Source organism: Trachinotus anak, unplaced genomic scaffold (assembly GCF_046630095.1).
Source record: "Trachinotus anak isolate AG129_WGS33_773 ecotype Australia unplaced genomic scaffold, CSIRO_AGI_Tana_v1 ptg000005l, whole genome shotgun sequence".
Lineage (NCBI taxonomy): Eukaryota > Metazoa > Chordata > Actinopteri > Carangiformes > Carangidae > Trachinotus > Trachinotus anak.
Window position 1 is genome coordinate 19,832,203 of NW_027273856.1, and position 16,814 is coordinate 19,849,016.

The 16,814-nt window shown below is 40.3% G+C and overlaps 2 protein-coding genes across 2 annotated transcripts; one reads left to right on the top strand and one right to left on the bottom strand.

The window, feature by feature from the left end:
* The first annotated feature begins 443 nt into the window (after positions 1–443).
* On the top strand, positions 444–5,996 carry gzf1 (GDNF-inducible zinc finger protein 1). The gene is made up of 8 exons (XM_071478767.1): positions 444–576; positions 1,136–2,148; positions 2,949–3,132; positions 3,299–3,468; positions 3,857–3,951; positions 4,160–4,327; positions 4,504–4,661; positions 4,910–5,996. Exons 2-8 carry the CDS (start codon positions 1,148–1,150, stop codon positions 5,651–5,653), a joined length of 2,520 nt encoding a protein of 839 aa, XP_071334868.1. The 5' UTR covers positions 444–576; positions 1,136–1,147; the 3' UTR covers positions 5,654–5,996.
* A 1,352-nt stretch (positions 5,997–7,348) lies between these two features.
* napbb (N-ethylmaleimide-sensitive factor attachment protein, beta b) lies at positions 7,349–14,781 on the bottom strand. The gene is made up of 11 exons (XM_071478774.1): positions 14,568–14,781; positions 12,514–12,593; positions 12,166–12,282; positions 11,190–11,236; positions 10,739–10,816; positions 10,558–10,613; positions 9,582–9,666; positions 9,370–9,474; positions 9,219–9,287; positions 9,066–9,116; positions 7,349–8,595 (listed from the first exon to the last, which is right to left on the bottom strand). Exons 1-11 carry the CDS (start codon positions 14,666–14,668, stop codon positions 8,494–8,496), a joined length of 891 nt encoding a protein of 296 aa, XP_071334875.1. The 5' UTR covers positions 14,669–14,781; the 3' UTR covers positions 7,349–8,493.
* Between the last annotated feature and the right edge of the window lie 2,033 nt (positions 14,782–16,814).

A 16,814-nucleotide genomic window follows, 5' to 3' on the forward strand; every position in this document is an offset into this window, starting at 1 on the left:
TACTTCTGTGCAATGGCGCCCCCTGCGGGCACAAGCCAGTACTGCATAAATATAGCGCTCATACTGCTGTTCAGGATTACGGTAACTTCACTACTTCACCAAAAACTATTTAAATTTAGCCCTTGACTTCAAATATAATGTAATTACAGCAACAGCAGATATGTTATATATATATTATTGCGCAACTGCTGTTAAAATGATGCTGAAACGGACAGTATTTTGGAGATAATCAAGGCCATGCTAAACGAGTATAAATTGTTTTACAGTACAGAGCTGGCCAGCTTGAAGGTAATGCCCAAAACGCCTCACATGTAACGTTTAACAACATCCCAGGCGCTATTTTTCAGGAGATAACGTTATGCGCTTATAGTCAATAAACCTGCTAAACTGACCCAGGAACAGCGTTGGCGCTCGGCTACTCAAACTTTACACACGGCCATGAATGCAGAACTGATCCTAAATCAGCCGCCTCGGCACCGGATGTCGGTGAGTGCCGTCTGCGGGGGCGACTCCTAGAGGAAATATCTTCCGCCGTAGAGAACATTTGTGTGGGGCTGCCATTTTAGCGACCTTACGGTAAGAAAACTTGTTTCGTGTAGTTGTGTAGTTAGCTGGTCGCTACGCGTTCAACTCAGTCAGTGTGCAGGGCACTTTAGGTGTGTCCCGGGGTAAATGCGGGCCCGTCCAGTTCGTGTCGTGTTGACGGTTAACGTTAGCTAACCTAGCTTGTTTACCATCGTGTTTGTGATCCTGCTGTTAGCAGTTACCAATCCAAAACTTTACAGAGATAAAACCACAAAAAACATATTTAGCCTGTTGTCCTGACAGTTCGGCTTCAAATGCCGAGGTTTGAGGTGTTTCACACCCACCTTATGTCGGGGAAACGAAATCGCCGAGCACTTAGCTTAATATTAGCTGCTGTTTTGCCCTTGAGCAAGGCAAACGGATGCTCTAAAATTAGCCCCAATAACGATGATACATGAGATGCACCAAGTGGGGCTACTCAAAAATATATATAAAATATATAAATATTACTGTAACTGCGTGAACCATTGAGAATCCATGTGTGTGTTCACAAACTGAATGAGTTTGAGTCTTGCAAGTCACCACAGTCCGTTTCTGTTTTTGTTGGCAGCACAAATGAATCATGCGGGTCAACGTGGTCCAGCTGACGTCTAAGTCGCACCATGAAAACATCCTGGCCTCCCTGCATCAGCTGAGGCTGCAGGGACAGCTAAGTGATGTGACAGTCCAGGTGGACTACCAGGGAGACGTGCAGGAGTTTCAGGCCCACCAGGTGGTGCTTGCAGCATCCAGTGGCTACTTCAAGAAGCTCCTTCTCTCTCAGGATGAAGCCCGGGACAAATTATCACTCTCAAATATGCACTCAGACAACTTCTCCAAGTTTTTGGAGTTTGTGTACACTGGTAAAGTTGAAGTTGCCAAAGATAAGATAGGCGATGTTCAAGCAGCGGCGGAGTTGTTGGACTGTGAGGATCTGGCAGAGGTTTGTGGTGAGGCCATGAGTGCGGGAATTCTGCGAAACCCTACAAAGAAAGCATCTGCATCAAAGGTTGTAGATAAAGATGACTTACAGGGTAACAAGAGGGAAAAAAGGGCCAGTGGGAAGAAGCAGCCTGAAAGCATATGTCATAAGCGTCAGCTCTCTCCACAGAGCTCTGAGAGAGAAGTCATATCAAAAAAAGTTAAGATAAAGGACACAGTAAAGGATGAGAAAAGACAAGGAGGACAGGTAAAACAGAGGCTGGCTGGCCGTAAAGTCCTTCATAGGCAATTAAATGCTAAACAAGAGGCGTTTAACAATAAAAACCAAGTTACCACTGAAGACACAGAGGAGCATGAGGACACAAATGAAGGTGAGGCCCCGCCTGAAAATCAAGCAGAGAAGGGAGATGAGTCTTCGCCAGGAATGCCGATCTCTGATGGGGACAACTGGGAATGTGAGGACGATGTGCAGGGTAATGATCCTGAAGACCCTCTGTTGTTATCTGTGGGGGAGGAAGAGGAGGAGGAGGAGGAGGGGGGGCAGTCCAAGGAGACATCAAAAAGACCATCCAAAGCCCAGTTCCAGTGTAACAAATGCCAACGGACCTTCCACTACGAGCGAAGCTACTTGAAGCACATCAGGTAGGAGATAATAGTTCTCCTGGGTTGCATTTAGTGATTGATACGACAGCTCCCTAAAGTGTACAGACTGCCCTTACTCTCTGGGATTCAGCCAAGCAACCACTATATGACAGGACTAGTTCCAGGGGAACTGCAAGCACATTTTCAGCAGTGAGTTAGCACCCAGATGTTGGCAAGCCCACAACCTCATTATCAAACATTCATGATTTTTTTTATTTGTTGATATTAAATTGTGCCACCCCATGTAGTTGAGTCAGAGTTGAGTGTGTGCGCTGTTCCAATGTCACACTTGTGATTACAATACGGTGGGAAATGTGAGTCATCTAGTGAGCATTTGGTCTTACTCTGGAGCTCCCTCGTCGCTCTTCCAATGGAGTGCTTAATTAGGTGCTTGGGAGGAGAAACCCTGTTGACCTCAGCTGTTCCTGTGCAACTGCCTATTTTTTTTTTTAAATTTCTTCATCAGTGTGTAACACTATTCCAAACACAATTTTTCATCCGTTGTGAACATGGTAGCACCTACATTAACGGTGTAATTTTTACAGATGTCGTGATTTATTTAAATAACAAAACAAGATGGAAAAGCAGATGGATGGAAAGTAGTTTGCCAGTTCTAACTGTGGTAATAATGTGGTGGAGCTAACGTGTACACCAGGTCTCTTAGGGAGAGCAGCACTGTGCCACCACAGCTCTAATCTTTTGAAGGTAACCTCCCCTCTACTGCTGGAGCTGTGTTAGATGATCATCAGTGCATTTTATTGTGTTGTCTTTAAACAACATTTGTTTGCTCTCATGGACAGCACATACCACGGAGTGAAAGCAGATGTCATCTATCGCTGCGAGACCTGCCTGCAGACCTTTGCCAACCGCAGCAACTTGAAAATCCATGAAAAACATGTCCACAGTAATGAGAGGCTTTTTGCCTGCGACTCCTGCACGAAGACCTTCAAACGAAAGAAGGATGTTGTCCGCCATCAAAGACAGGTGAGGTTTAAAGAAATTCCACACACTTTCTATATTTAGAGGTCATATACAGTGTTATTTCCATGATAAGATATATGCAGTGTGATATATAAATATGCAATAATGACGAGTCACATGTTTTTTTCCTGATTTATCAGTTCTGTCTTACACCCCTGTTGCCTCTCAGGTACATGAACGTAACAATCTGCGTCATGTCTGCCCTGACTGTGGAAAAACACTCAGCTCCAAAACCGCTCTGTTGTTGCATGAGAGGACACACACCGGCACAAAGCCTTTTGAGTGCACTGACTGTGGGGCCAGGTTCACCCAGAACTCTGCCCTCAAGATGCACCGCAGGTACTCAACTCACAGATGATGTCTGAAGTTTAAAATTGGGGTGGGAGTTGTGCAGATGCTTGAGGGTCGAGATTTTAACCAAAAGGTCAAAGGTTTTAATTTGGGGTTTGCTGAGAAGAAGTTGAGGAAGTACTTCTCACCTCTCTTTGACGAATTCCTTGACTGTAGCATCCTTCTGCTCATAGAGAACGTATCAGCCTGCCATGTAGACAAAACACTACACTGAGTGACAATAAAAACTCAATCATCAATTATGGACATTAATACTTCTAGATAGAAAAAACTGGAAACCAGAGAGTATTAATGATGGCTGTGAACTTTTATTTATACAAACCAATAACATACGTATATGTATAAGGTAGTAAAGCTTGTCTATTTCTCTGTGTAGGACTCACACAGGAGAGAAGCCATTTGCATGTGACGAGTGTGAGTCCCGGTTCACACAGAAGCACATGTTGGCCTATCATAAGAGATCACACACAGGTAAGGCTCATATGATATCAAGACCATTTGCATTTCTGAATTTTCATCTTTAGTTTTCCAAAAGATTTTGACGTAAGCCCCTCTATTTTCTGCTTTAGCTAAGAATAATTTTTTAAAGTAGGTCTTGAAGCTTGTACCCGCTAAGCTATCAACACCTACCAGAACACAGGTGAAAACATGGCTCTTCTGCTGTTTTTCCTCATGTTAGGAGAGAAGCCTTTCATGTGTGAGGCATGTGGGAAAAGCTTTGCATCTAAAGAATATCTAAGGCACCATTCAAACATCCACACTGGGTCCAAGCCATACAAGTGTGAGCAGTGTGGTCGAGGCTTTGCTCAGAGGAATTCCCTTCACCAGCATTTAAAAATACACACAGGTGAGTGTAATAATCATTGAAATATTTGTTTCTGGTCATTAAATAAGAATCTACTTTTACAGCTGCTTTGTTCATCGTCTTTTCAGCCTCCCTGTCCTCATGTTTACACCCCTGGCATTGATGTGACTTTTTGATTTTTTCTTGTGTATGCTTGTTCCCTCTGGAATGATTGTTAGGTGAGCGACCGTACAGCTGTAAAGACTGTGAAAAGCAGTTCACCCAGCTCAACGCCCTCCAGAGGCACCAGCGTATTCACACCGGAGAAAAACCCTACATGTGTGGCCTTTGTAATCGCACCTTTACAGACAAGTCCACCCTTCGCAGGCACACTATGGTTAGCAGCCCTTATCTCAGTGTAGCTGTATATTCTTCAAATGTGACTGTGTGGATACAGTGTTGATTAAACTGGCACCACGACTGGACCAGAGTACCCATATTTAAAAAAAAAAAAAGAAGCATTATTAATGGTATTGAGGCTTTTGCACAACGCCTACCTTATGCTTGTCATCTTATAAGTTGTGTTTAAAGTGCTTTGACCCATCACACTGCTACAAAAATAACATGAGCTCTTTTGTCCTTCAGATTCATGACGCAGATGCTCCCTGGAAGAACTACCTGGTGGTGCTGGAAGGAAATGTGGAGGACAAGAAACCCAAAAGTCCCACTAAGGGAAAGACAGAAAAAGCAGGAGCAGGGGAGAAAAGGAGTTCAGCAAGAAAAACTGCTACTGGTAAAACCAACAATGATTCCACTGTGATTTCAGCTGAGCCAGTCACTCTCCCAGCTGAATGGACCAGTCACGGAGCCATTGCTCTGGTCAGTCACGGCGCCCTCGGCGGGATCACTGTCATCCACACTGAAATGCCACCTGGGACGCAGATCCAGCCCATAATGACCACTGACAGCACAGGGGCCAGTGTCATTTCCTTAGATGGTTCCACCATCCCCGTCCCCTTCTCTATACCGGTATCTATGGCTCATCCTGCCCCCTTGTCGTCTGAGGCCTCCTCCACCTCTCTGTCTGTACCCACAGTTCTCTCAGTTCCTGTTTCTGAAGGCACAATAGCGGCAGTCTCAGAGATCCAGACTGTTTCAACGTCATCTGTCCTGGAAGCTGCTGTTTCACAGACCATTTTGGCTCCAGATTCAGAGACTAAGACCCCTTCTGAGATGGATATATTAACGCCTAATATTCAGACTGTGATTGTCTCTGACAAAGTTTGTGAAAAAGAACAAACAGCAGCTGTCCAAATTGGTGAACAGCAAAGGACAGCAGATAACTCCTTAGATGAACCTAAAGGCGTCCCAGATCACGAAGCTGTGTAGAAAATGCATCTAAATATTTTATTTCATGTATATTCTTTGGAATTAGCAATGTCTGAATATGTATTCTGACTGCTGTGTTTCATCATTATCATGATGTGAACTCCAGTGTTTTATTAACAGTCACTTGGATGTGATGTTCAGTGTTTATCACACCCTTTTGCAAACTCAAGGTATTCATTAAGAATCACAAGAACCTGTTGCGTTTAAGTCACAAGGTTAAGAGATATAACTAAGATATAATCAAGGTATTGGGTATGATTAATGATTGAAAATATATATACATGTACAGCAAGGACTGTGGCATAAATCATATTGAATATAAATAAAATTGAGGTGGTTGTGAGTTCATTATATAATGCCAAACATCACACCAGGTTCAGTACATTTTAGCCCTCATGTTGATATCAGACACCTGTTCACCATATATCATGTACTTCAGGAGTTACGACCTGGATGTTGTGTAGGATGGTCTGGGAACCTTGTCAGAAGTCCTTGGCGGCTACAGAACAGCACCCCAGTGAATCCTCAAGTACCTTTCCATACACCTTTGGAATGACAACATGCTTTTCGCAACTCTGTTGATTTATTTTGGTGTGAATGTAAATGAATTAGCTTCAATCCTTCAAAATTCTGGCACTTCACTCTCTTTGGAACCATTTCCATACAACAACAGCTTTGTTTCAAAGTATTTGTTATGTTCAGCAGACACTCCATAATATCCCGAAGGATTTGTAAGACAGTTTCCCCTTGCAAAACCTCTGGAACGAAAAATAACCTCTAAAGTTTGCAAGTTTTAACCCAGTTAAATGTAATTTGACTGTTTAAACAAGTCGTTGCTTTCTTTTCAAATGACTCATTTGACCAAATTTAGATAATTGTGGATAATGTCACTGGCATGAGCAGAACAAAGGAAATGCACACTATGTAGACTACTACAATCTACATGATGTAGACGTTGGACACATGTCATATAAGAAAAGGACACAGTCATGTCAAAACTAGGTCACAGTGCACTGTCACAGATTATTGATTGAATTGATTTTTTTAATCTACTGCCACAACACACTTCACCAGTCAAATCAAACAGTATCAGGTTCCAGTTGGACAGGGCAGCAGAGAAATGTCATAGATCAATAAAGGTAGACCTGTATGTCAATTTAATTATATATCAATTCAAACATTAGCAACACACATTGTATTTAGTAGCCTTACACTGTAAATACAACTCACAAAATACAGCCTGTAATACAGCTATTATATTGTCCATATATGATTTATACACAAATCTACCTGTCCTTAATCCCAATGTAAGTTCTTGAGCTACAGGTTCAAGAACCTGTACTGGGTGTCTAATACTTGACCAAACTGTTTGCAAAATTGTTTTGATTTGTTCTTGAGTTGTACACTTGTGGACATGAAAGCCAATCATTATTTAAGTGGTCAATGTCTCAGGCCTCAGTGAAAACAGTGTAGAAAATGCTTTTCAGTTATTTAATATACAATGTCATATCTCATCGAGGTGTCTCATATCTTGTCCAGATTATATTAGTCAGGTATTAGCGATTTCTTATTGTGTTTCACAGTCACAGAAAGAAAACTATGCATTGTTGACCTTGAGGATTTAAAGTCAGGTCAAAGGTTTCAACATGCAACGCTTCAAATTCATAATTAAGGTCGAAGGCAGTCAGCATGGGTGATATAATACCTTTATTATTGTCCATTCGCACGAGCATACAGATCATATCCGTTGTCATTCCATCTGGAAGAAGCTGGATACGCAGGGCGACTGACCCTCTTGTAAAAACTTTGGTCTGGTTCACTAGTGAATGTAACACAACACTAACCTGTACACAATGACATGCTTAGCAACTGGCCAGTTGGAAGGTGCACTGCAGTAGTAAACCTTCACCGAGTAGTTCACAACACAACACGGCACGGAATGAATGACTAATGACGCACATTATCCCAAGATTACTGCCCTGGGAATAAAGAGAAAGGGTTTCCATGTCAGTTCTTTCCACTCCAAAATACAGCTCACATAGGCAACCAATAAACTGCAGCTTACACATTCAAACATCCAAAGTGTTCTTACATCAGTAAAGCCTAAAGTAATAATAAATAAACTCAAAAGTAGTAAAATCATGAATATGTATGGAAAAAAATCATCAGGTTTTGATTAGGTACAAATGTTTAACAGTCTACACTTGGTGCATATCACTGCCCTTCATCAAGAAGAGTCTCTCCTCATAGGTGATAAAAAGGAAACCAAAATCTTTTTATGAGAATGAGTTGTTAGAACAATCATAACATTGATTTAATCCTTCTCTTCTATTTCAACACAATACAAATTAAGATAATAGTACATTATTTAAATCCACACACACCATAATAATCTTATGTACAACAAACTGAAACATTGAAATAATTGGAATATATAATAAACTAGATAAAAAATCAAGCTGCATCGGACTAGGAAACAATACTTGTACAAAACATGCAGTGCTTGTCATCAATACTAACATTAGTTTCAATACAATATACCACCCTGAAATCCCCCAGGACAGATTTCAGCCGAAAAAGGTATGCAGCAATCCTCTAGGAAGAGGTGAGGGCGAGAGGATTTACATTCTGACTAGATTCAGATATGCTTGTAAGGAAAGCAAAGATAGTACTCTGACAGTGTAGCAGTGAGCAGTGGAATATTCAAAATCATCAGCAGACACTCCTCTCCAGATACTATACACAATGAGGCGAGTGTCTGTCTGTTTGTGTGCCTGTGTGTGTGAAAGCATGCGTGATGATTTGTCCCTCCATGCTGCATTTTGTGCCCCACGGTTCTTTCATTTCAGATCCCCTTCATCGCCCTGGATGGTCTTTTTGATGCGCAGCAGGAGGGTTGTGTGCCACTGGTCCAGACGCGAGATGGAGTCAAACTCCTTTACCTGCCGGCGGAAAAGGGCGGAGATGGGACACAGAGATAAGCTTTTTTTTCCCCAAATCAGGATTACAATTACAAAGTTCTGCTCACTCTGCTTAATTTATTACATAACCTCATTTAATACACAGTCCACTTACGATCAAATTCTACCACCAGCATTGCATATCTGTTAACTAACACACCCTTAAAATTGTAGATTTCAGATGAGGACTCTTCACTCACTGACTTTGAGTTAACTTTAAAAATGTTTTAGGAGCTCAGCTCAGCAACAGTGATGCACTACATCAGTCTGTACTAGTTTCACATAAACACAGTCCTGGCAGACTGAATTGATTCCTGAGATCCAGCCTTCAACTTTCCTGAACACACTAGGGATCCAACAAAACTACAAATAGCTGAAGCAGTGGGAGTTCTGTGCTCACCAAAGGCCTTATTTTAAAACTTGACAACTTCCATAAAGTGTGCAAGACTTACTGCATCCGTGAAAGCCTCGCTGTTCTGTTCCTCATGTGCCTCAAGAAGTTTCTGTTAAGACAAAAAACAAATGTAGGTTACTCATAGAAACTGAGCAGATTAAGAGGGAAAAGTAGGCCATCAGATTCCTCAGTGTTCTTAGCATCCAGTTACCTTCAACAACTTGCATTCTCTGGAGTCCGAAAAGGCCGGGAACATCTCCTCATATTTTTCAACAGCAATCTGTGGAGACAGAGCGTGTTAAAAGTCTACCACAGCTCCCCGTCCCAAATCCTGAGACTAAACCACAGAGGTATAAACTCGCCTTAGCGTTGAGCTCGTCAACGATGAAATGACACAGGGCAGCTTTGAAGAAATACTCTTTGGCGCTGTATTTCAGCAGTGGATTGTCCATTGTGTTGGCTCCAACCTAGATGCATTCAAATCATACAAAATGTATTAGACATGTCAGTATAACCAAGTCAGTAGTGATGGAGAACAGTGCAAGGATGACACACAGATCTGAGTAGTACCCACCTGCTCGTAGATCTCAATAGCTTTCTGGTACTGCTCCAACTGAGCACAGTAAGCCCCCACCTTCAGCAGACACTTGTTGGCAGAACTAAAAAAGGTTTCAACGAGACAAAAGGTGCTCAACACATCTAATATCACACAAGCTATAAAAGCTGTATATAGAGTATATGTAATCAATTGATCCATTATTTCTAGAGTTTATGAATGTGCAGCTCAATAGTGTGTAATATTATATAGTGAGACGGTGAATTGCAATAGCTCCTTAGCTGAAGCAGTCTTGTTGCTGAAATAAATAAAATGTGTGTCCACACATTTTGTCTTTTTATAACAATCAAGGGGGGAATTTGGTATAAGTTACACTATACAACACCACAAATACCATATGAGTAAAGGTCAATGAAATCCAGACAAAAATCTTGTAAATCTGGTTTTTTATATGTTGGCCCATTTGCATTCACTTGTTAATGTCACTGACAGCTGTGCTTTTCCCTCTATGACAAATTAAATTGTGACAAAAGGCTTCTATGAACAACAGCCATGAGCAGGAGGCATTGAAGCTATTCAGCAAGCAGCAAGAAACCTTAAGGTTCTCTTTGATCTATTCATGTTCAAACTGTTAACATGAAAAAATGTGGATTAAAAAAAATATAAACTGAAATTGTTATTCTTTATAACATTTTAGTTGTATGTACAGCATGTACTGCTACAAAATTTCCTCATATCACCAATGCACTGTTTTAAAATGATAAATACTAGAGTCAATAGCTGTATAACTGATCTAAATGTCAGCTAATACTGATACTTAGAGCATCATTTGATTAAGGCATCGATCCATTCTCTCTTTTTCCAAATACTGTACAGAGTCTTTAACCTTTACAATAGGAGTCAGGAAGACTGAAATTACTTTTTGCTGTCATTTCTCGCACATCAACATGGCAACAGCAGATTTTAAAGCTGTAAAAAGACAGTGATACAGTACCTGTTTGATTCTTCTCCTTTGTAGTAGTCTGCTGCTTGTTCATAATGTGCAATAGCCTTCACAAAAGAAAATCAGCAAATACTGTAAAGTATTCTTCAAAACAAATATTACTTATAAAGGTCATATAGGTAATTATTAGTAGTATAATCTGTCTGTGTAACCTCTGACAATGTGATGTTACCTTTTCGATATCCACCAGATCAGACTCGTAAATCTCTGCGATACTGATGTGGTGTTTGGCTGCGATGGTGAATCTTCCCTGGGGGAGGAGGAGAAGAGGAGAAATCATTACTAACTGGATCTAACCCAAGTCAATTCTCAGTGCAGTGAGGCGAGGTCAAGTGGAAGCCTGTGGCTTCATGTCTACAAGGTTTTAGCTTTGGAAATTAATCCTCACTAAGAGAAATAATTTGATCAAGGTATCAATGTTAAATAAACAAATGTGTGTGTGTTATGAATATGTTGATATGAGCCCAAAAATAAAACATGGGAATGTAGGGAAAGGCAGAGACACCTTCCTACATCAATGCGTATGAGGATTTTCTGTTATCCAGGAGATATGTTATCCAATTCTGTTAAGTCAAAGGCCAGATTTACTGAACACAGATGGAGACTTTCTATGTGCATCTTACCATGTCTGTGTATATATCGATGGCAGCATTTAAACACTTGATTGCCTCTTTTGGCAGCATAAAAGGAAGAGGAGGGAACAGTTAGACAGTAGTTAGACATGGTTAGTTTTGTTAATATCTGACAGAACCTTGAACAGCACCTTCTTCAAGATTAGTCAACAAGGGATGTCACTTCAACAGGGTGAAAGGACATTAAAAAAAATATATGTTGTAAAATAACACACTTATATGCTGCTTTTAGTCTGACGTTAGATACAAATGATAAAACAAAACCACAAGCAGGACCCTCCTCTTCTGTCTACACACCAAATATCTCAGCCAGCTACCCTCCCCCAAAACCAATGGATACGTCTATGCTTAGGAGAATATGAAATAAGGCCAAAGAGAGAACAAAGAGCCCTATAAATCAACTAACAGTAAATGCTGAGCAATTCAAGAGCAATAACTCCTACATGATCAATTGCTTGAAATATGAACAGCGAAGCAGCTAAGGCACATTGTAAAAAGTGAAATCTGCCTCATAATAAACTAAAGTCTCCTAGCCACAGACTCAGTATTAAACTGTCTTGATTTCCTGTAGACAATCTGAGGATTCAGCCAGGGGATACAATGTGTTTTAGTCATTTAGAAAAATGCTCCATCTACAATGACTCTTTTCAGGAGATTTGATTAATTTCCTGTCAGAGGACAGAATATAGCCTCATCTCCCCACTGCTGAGTGTGGAAATCGTCCAGCTAGTCAACTTTACTACAAAACAGTATTAATGAGAACAGTCTGAATGACAGACATAGCTAACATATATATTTTCAAAGTTTGCAATAAATTACTGCAATAATTTTCTTCCAGGTTCCTGTGCAGTCGATGTTTCATTCACTTTTACAGTTTAATGGGCAGAATTAAATGAGAGTAACTATGAGTTAAACAGGATAAGAGGTAGATTGAAGACAGGTCTGAACTCAGTCAGTCATCTCTTACCATTAGGGTCAGACTTCTTGTAAGCATTCCCTGCATCGATGAAACTGGTGGCACAGTCATGTTTGTTCTGCAGCTGCATATGGAGACGTGCAGCCTTGCAAAATGCACTTCCAGCAGCTGCAGACAGAGGAAAAGAGGACAGAAAATGTCATTCTCACATAATGTATACATTGCATTCAGCTTATACTCTAATTTATGCACATCATTCCATCTTTTTTACTTCTGGCACATTCACAAGTGCTGCACTTTGCAGTCACAGAGCCATAAAATGGCACATAATTCTACTGCTTCGCAAGTGTGTTGAAATTGATTAGTTGAATATCTTAAAAAGAAAACAGCCAATCGCACCACTCCAGTTTTTGGCCATCTTGAACATGTTGGCCGCTCTGCAGTACATCTCACATGCCTCTTCCACTTTGTGATGTCCTCTACAAACCAAAGGAAAAAAGAAAACAGTCTTAAACAAACAGAATATAATACAAATGCCCATACAAGCTGTGGCATACTAAGGTTAAACTAAAACAAACAGTCTGGCCTGCATGTTGTCTAACATTTGATCCCTAAATGGCATCATAGGGTGATGAACTGTACAGCGAGTCAGGCTGTTGCACTTCTTAGGGAGATGCAGTGTTAAGATTGGTAAACTGGCTTAAATAAATCCCTCAACATAGGCACTATAGATCATCATCTCTCCATGACAAGAAGTGGACCCCTGGGAGCTCCCTGTAGTTGTAATAATACTCAGGCCACTTAGTCATGGCAGGATTACATCACTGCTTGGTCAGCCACAGATTTAACAATATAAGGCTGCCAAGAGTTATCACCCAGACAAACTGCAGAGTAGTAACATCTGGGGGTCACCTCAGATGGAGCCACACGGGACAATAACTGCTGACTTTTTATATTTTGGGCACATGCAAACAAAGCTTTTTCGCTGCCTTATCTCTATTACATGGTAAGATATTCAGACATAAGACAGCATGCATTTATTGGATATACATAACACAATTTTTAGGAGCTCTCCAAGGTCACTGGTAGATATAAAGCTTTCCATAGTGTCTGCAATCTTTCCAATGACACTCTGTTTTTAATGTAAGAATATATGCATAATGAATAATAGGTATATGTACTTGCCAATGGTTTGTCTATGTTCAAGTTAATTTTGTCACTACCAGTCAGATAAGGCAAATCTTGTAAATAAGTTGCCTTCTTGCTGATTTTGCTTCTGTTTTTTTTGTTGCACTTTATTTCTGACTGTTGCCATTGTTATTACTCAATTGTGTATTTTGTTGGTACTCCATACCATGTAGTCTTTTTTTGCGATCAAATTTTTATTTTCATTTCCATTAAGTCCAACAGAAATATTACAGGGGATACAATATTATTAGAATGGATTCTCAAAGACAGACAGTTGGCCCAAGACATAAGAACGTGTCATGGGAAAAAACACAGTGAAAGTATTGATGATAATAATAATAATAATAATAAAATAAAATATAAAATAAAAAAATATATAAATAACAATAAAATATAAGGAGAAAAATAAAATTACATACATAACCTACAAAATATACATACATACACACAGACATATATTGACAAGACGATCTGAAACAAACAGCCTGAGTGGCCCTGCTAAAAAGCTTCAACATGAGTCAGATCACAGCATTTGTCCTGTACTTTGTCCCATCAGAAACCTTGGGTCTGTGTGTTTTGGGGATTAACTCTGTTGTTAATGAGTGCACTGATGAAAGTAACAATTTGTAATGAATCATACTGTAAACACTGCTGTGTGTGTTCAGGGCACATTCACGGTCACTGCCTCAGGGGGATTATGACGTTGGGTCAGAGGACAATGTTTGGCTCATTCAGAGGAGGGTGTTTTTGACTAGAATATAAAAATAACCTCCTGGAGCTGAAATTAAATGGAACCATGAAGAAGTCAACTGTTAAGAAAATGCATCATATATTGACATATACTGTATATGATGATCAGACATAATGCGGAGACTGAACGACACCCCAGAAAAGGCTACAAATAAAATCAATGTAGATATTTTAACCGTGTAAGTTAGCTCAATACAGACTACTGCGTAGACTCCAGGCCGAGGCTGGGTCCAGCAGAGAGTCGTGATGTGCTGGCATGTTTACAATGATGACAGCTAACTTAGCTAACTGACTTGCAGGAATTATTACAATGAATGTCATGTGTGGTCTCCCTCTGGTTTAATAAAAAAAAAACTGACACTGAAAATAGACACTGTTCTTCTTCAATGTGTTGTCAGTCAACATATGGAGAGCTAACTGAATGTATGTCTGTGGAGAAACAGGCTGTGTGCCAACTTTGATGCTGTAACTTAACGCTTGCTAGCTGTCTGTTCTTTGGTGCAGTGCTGTCTTACCCTCCAAACATCCCTCCCAAAAAAGAGCCAGAGGACTTGACTTTTTTGTCAGCGTCGGCCATTAGCTGAATCGCTTCCTTCTCTTTCCCGGAGTTGTCCATTTCTTTGCTGTATTTGGAGCAAAACGTAAAGTGAGGCAGAAACACCCGCAGAGGATTCCGTTGTGTACAGTGAGGATTACAGTCGATGGGTTTATTTAGCGTAGGCGTGCACCAGCTAATAGCTTAGGCGAGAACCGTGGCATCTCGGGAATTGGAGTGCCTTATGTGACAAACGCAAAGGGCTTCAAGGTAATATAAACTACAACTCCCAGTGAAGCATGAATCTATTTTTATATCCAGTGTTACGTAATATCTGATGACAGGTCGCAAAAATATATTTAACGTTCAGTTTATTTTTTGTCTGTTTAAATTCGACACAATATGAAATATTTTATTTTCTCTTCGCTGTAAAGATAAAACAGAATATATTATCGTCCGGAAAATCCGAAGGAAGCAACACAATAAGTGTACGTTGCTTCTCTGTACAGCAGTTGGCGCCAAAACATTACAACGGTAACGGCATCCTTTAGCTGGAGTCCCTGTGGCCAAACTTTAGTATCAAGTATTAAGTATTAATTTTGTGAAATGTAGCCAACTTTGTGGGTCGAGACAAGATGTAAGTACGCTTCCTGTTACTTTTCATGTCAAGCTGTAGTTCAGCAAACGCTGACATTTGATTTATCTCGGCAGGAAAAGCACAGGTGATATTTTGAAGGTTAATGTCAAACTAACTGGAAAGTAACTAACATGTACTCCAATACTATACTTATTTCATTTTATTCTACCCCACCACGTTTCAGAGGGAAATATGGTACTTTTTCACTCTGTTATATTAATTTTACAGTTACATTCACTTTGCAGATTAACATTACATTTGATGCACAAATCATTATTTTATTAAATGTGATGCATATTGAAGACTAAATTTCTCAGCACATAAAGCTCCACCTCAGCCTGCTAGAGGTGTAACCTTAGAGTGGCAAAAATAGTAAGTGAACCCTTTGGAATGACCTCCATTTCTGTACAAATCATAGACTGTATAGGTATAAATGTTTCTTAAAAAATGGTCAGATCTTCATCCAAGTTACAATTATCAACAAACACAATCTATTTTAACAAATAACACACAAATCATTGTATCGTTCTTGTCCCTGTCAAAAACATCTTTCAAACATTCACAGTATAGGCTGAAAAAAAGTATATGAACCCCTCGGCTAATGGCATCACCAAAAGCCAACTGAAGTCAGGAGTTGTCAAACATGTCCAATCAATTAAACCAGATTATAGGTTAGGGTTACTTTGACTTATAAAAACACTCAGACATTTGGAGTTTGCCATTGATGAGAGGCATCTGGTGATGTGAATCATGCCTCACAAAACAGATCTCAGAGGACTTAAATCAAGAATTGTTGATTTGCATAAAGGTTTACAAAGTAATCTCAGAGAGTTTAGATATTCATCAGTCCACAGTCAGACAAACTGTCAATGCATAGAGATGATTTAGTTCTGTGGTTGCTCTCCCAAAAGGTTGGCATCCATCAAAAATGACTTCAAAAGCTAAACACAGAATGATCAGTAACATAACAAAGAACATTAGAGTAACAGCTAAAAGTTTGAGGGAAGTGGAGCTGGTTAACAGCTCTGTTCATGGGTTGATTATATGCAAATCATGGTGCATGGTTCCATGGAGCACGGTGTCCTCACATGGACACCACAGAGGAAGCCACTTTTCTCAAAAAACAAACATCACACACATGCATGAAGTTTGCCACTTGGCACTCCAAAACACTACTGGGATGCAGCTGGACAATGACCCTAAATGTCAAAGTAAATCTACCACAGAATGACTTCAGACCAGGAAAATCCACCTGTGGAGGGGCCCAGTCAGAGCCCAGATCTTAATCCAGAGATTCTGTGGGCTGACCTGAAGACAGCCGCTCACACCAGACATCCTAAGACTGGTCCAAAATTCCCCCGAACATTGTGCAGGTCTGATCAGCAGCTACTGGAGAAACTTGTTTGAGGTTACTGCTGCCAAATGGTTCGACCAGTTATTAAATCCAAGGGTTCACTTACCTTTTCCTGGAGCACTGTAAATGTTTAATGGCTGTGTTCAATAAAGACATAAAAGACTGTAATTGTTTTTGTGATATTGGTTTACAGGCACTGTCTACATTTGTGACTTAGATGAAGATCAGATCAAATT

Coding starts and splice junctions, on each gene's coding strand:
- napbb (XM_071478774.1), bottom strand. CDS start 14,668: ATGGACAACTCCGGGAAAGAGAAGGAAGCGATTCAGCTAATGGCCGAC. Junction 11,237..12,165: donor CAAGAAGTCTGACCCTAATG/GTAAGAGATGAC, acceptor TGCTGCCAAAAG/AGGCAATCAAGTGTTTAAAT. Junction 8,596..9,065: donor GCGAGGCTTTCACGGATGCA/GTAAGTCTTGCA, acceptor TTCCGCCGGCAG/GTAAAGGAGTTTGACTCCAT.
- gzf1 (XM_071478767.1), top strand. CDS start 1,148: ATGCGGGTCAACGTGGTCCAGCTGACGTCTAAGTCGCACCATGAAAAC. Junction 3,133..3,298: donor TTGTCCGCCATCAAAGACAG/GTGAGGTTTAAA, acceptor GTTGCCTCTCAG/GTACATGAACGTAACAATCT. Junction 3,952..4,159: donor TCATAAGAGATCACACACAG/GTAAGGCTCATA, acceptor TCCTCATGTTAG/GAGAGAAGCCTTTCATGTGT.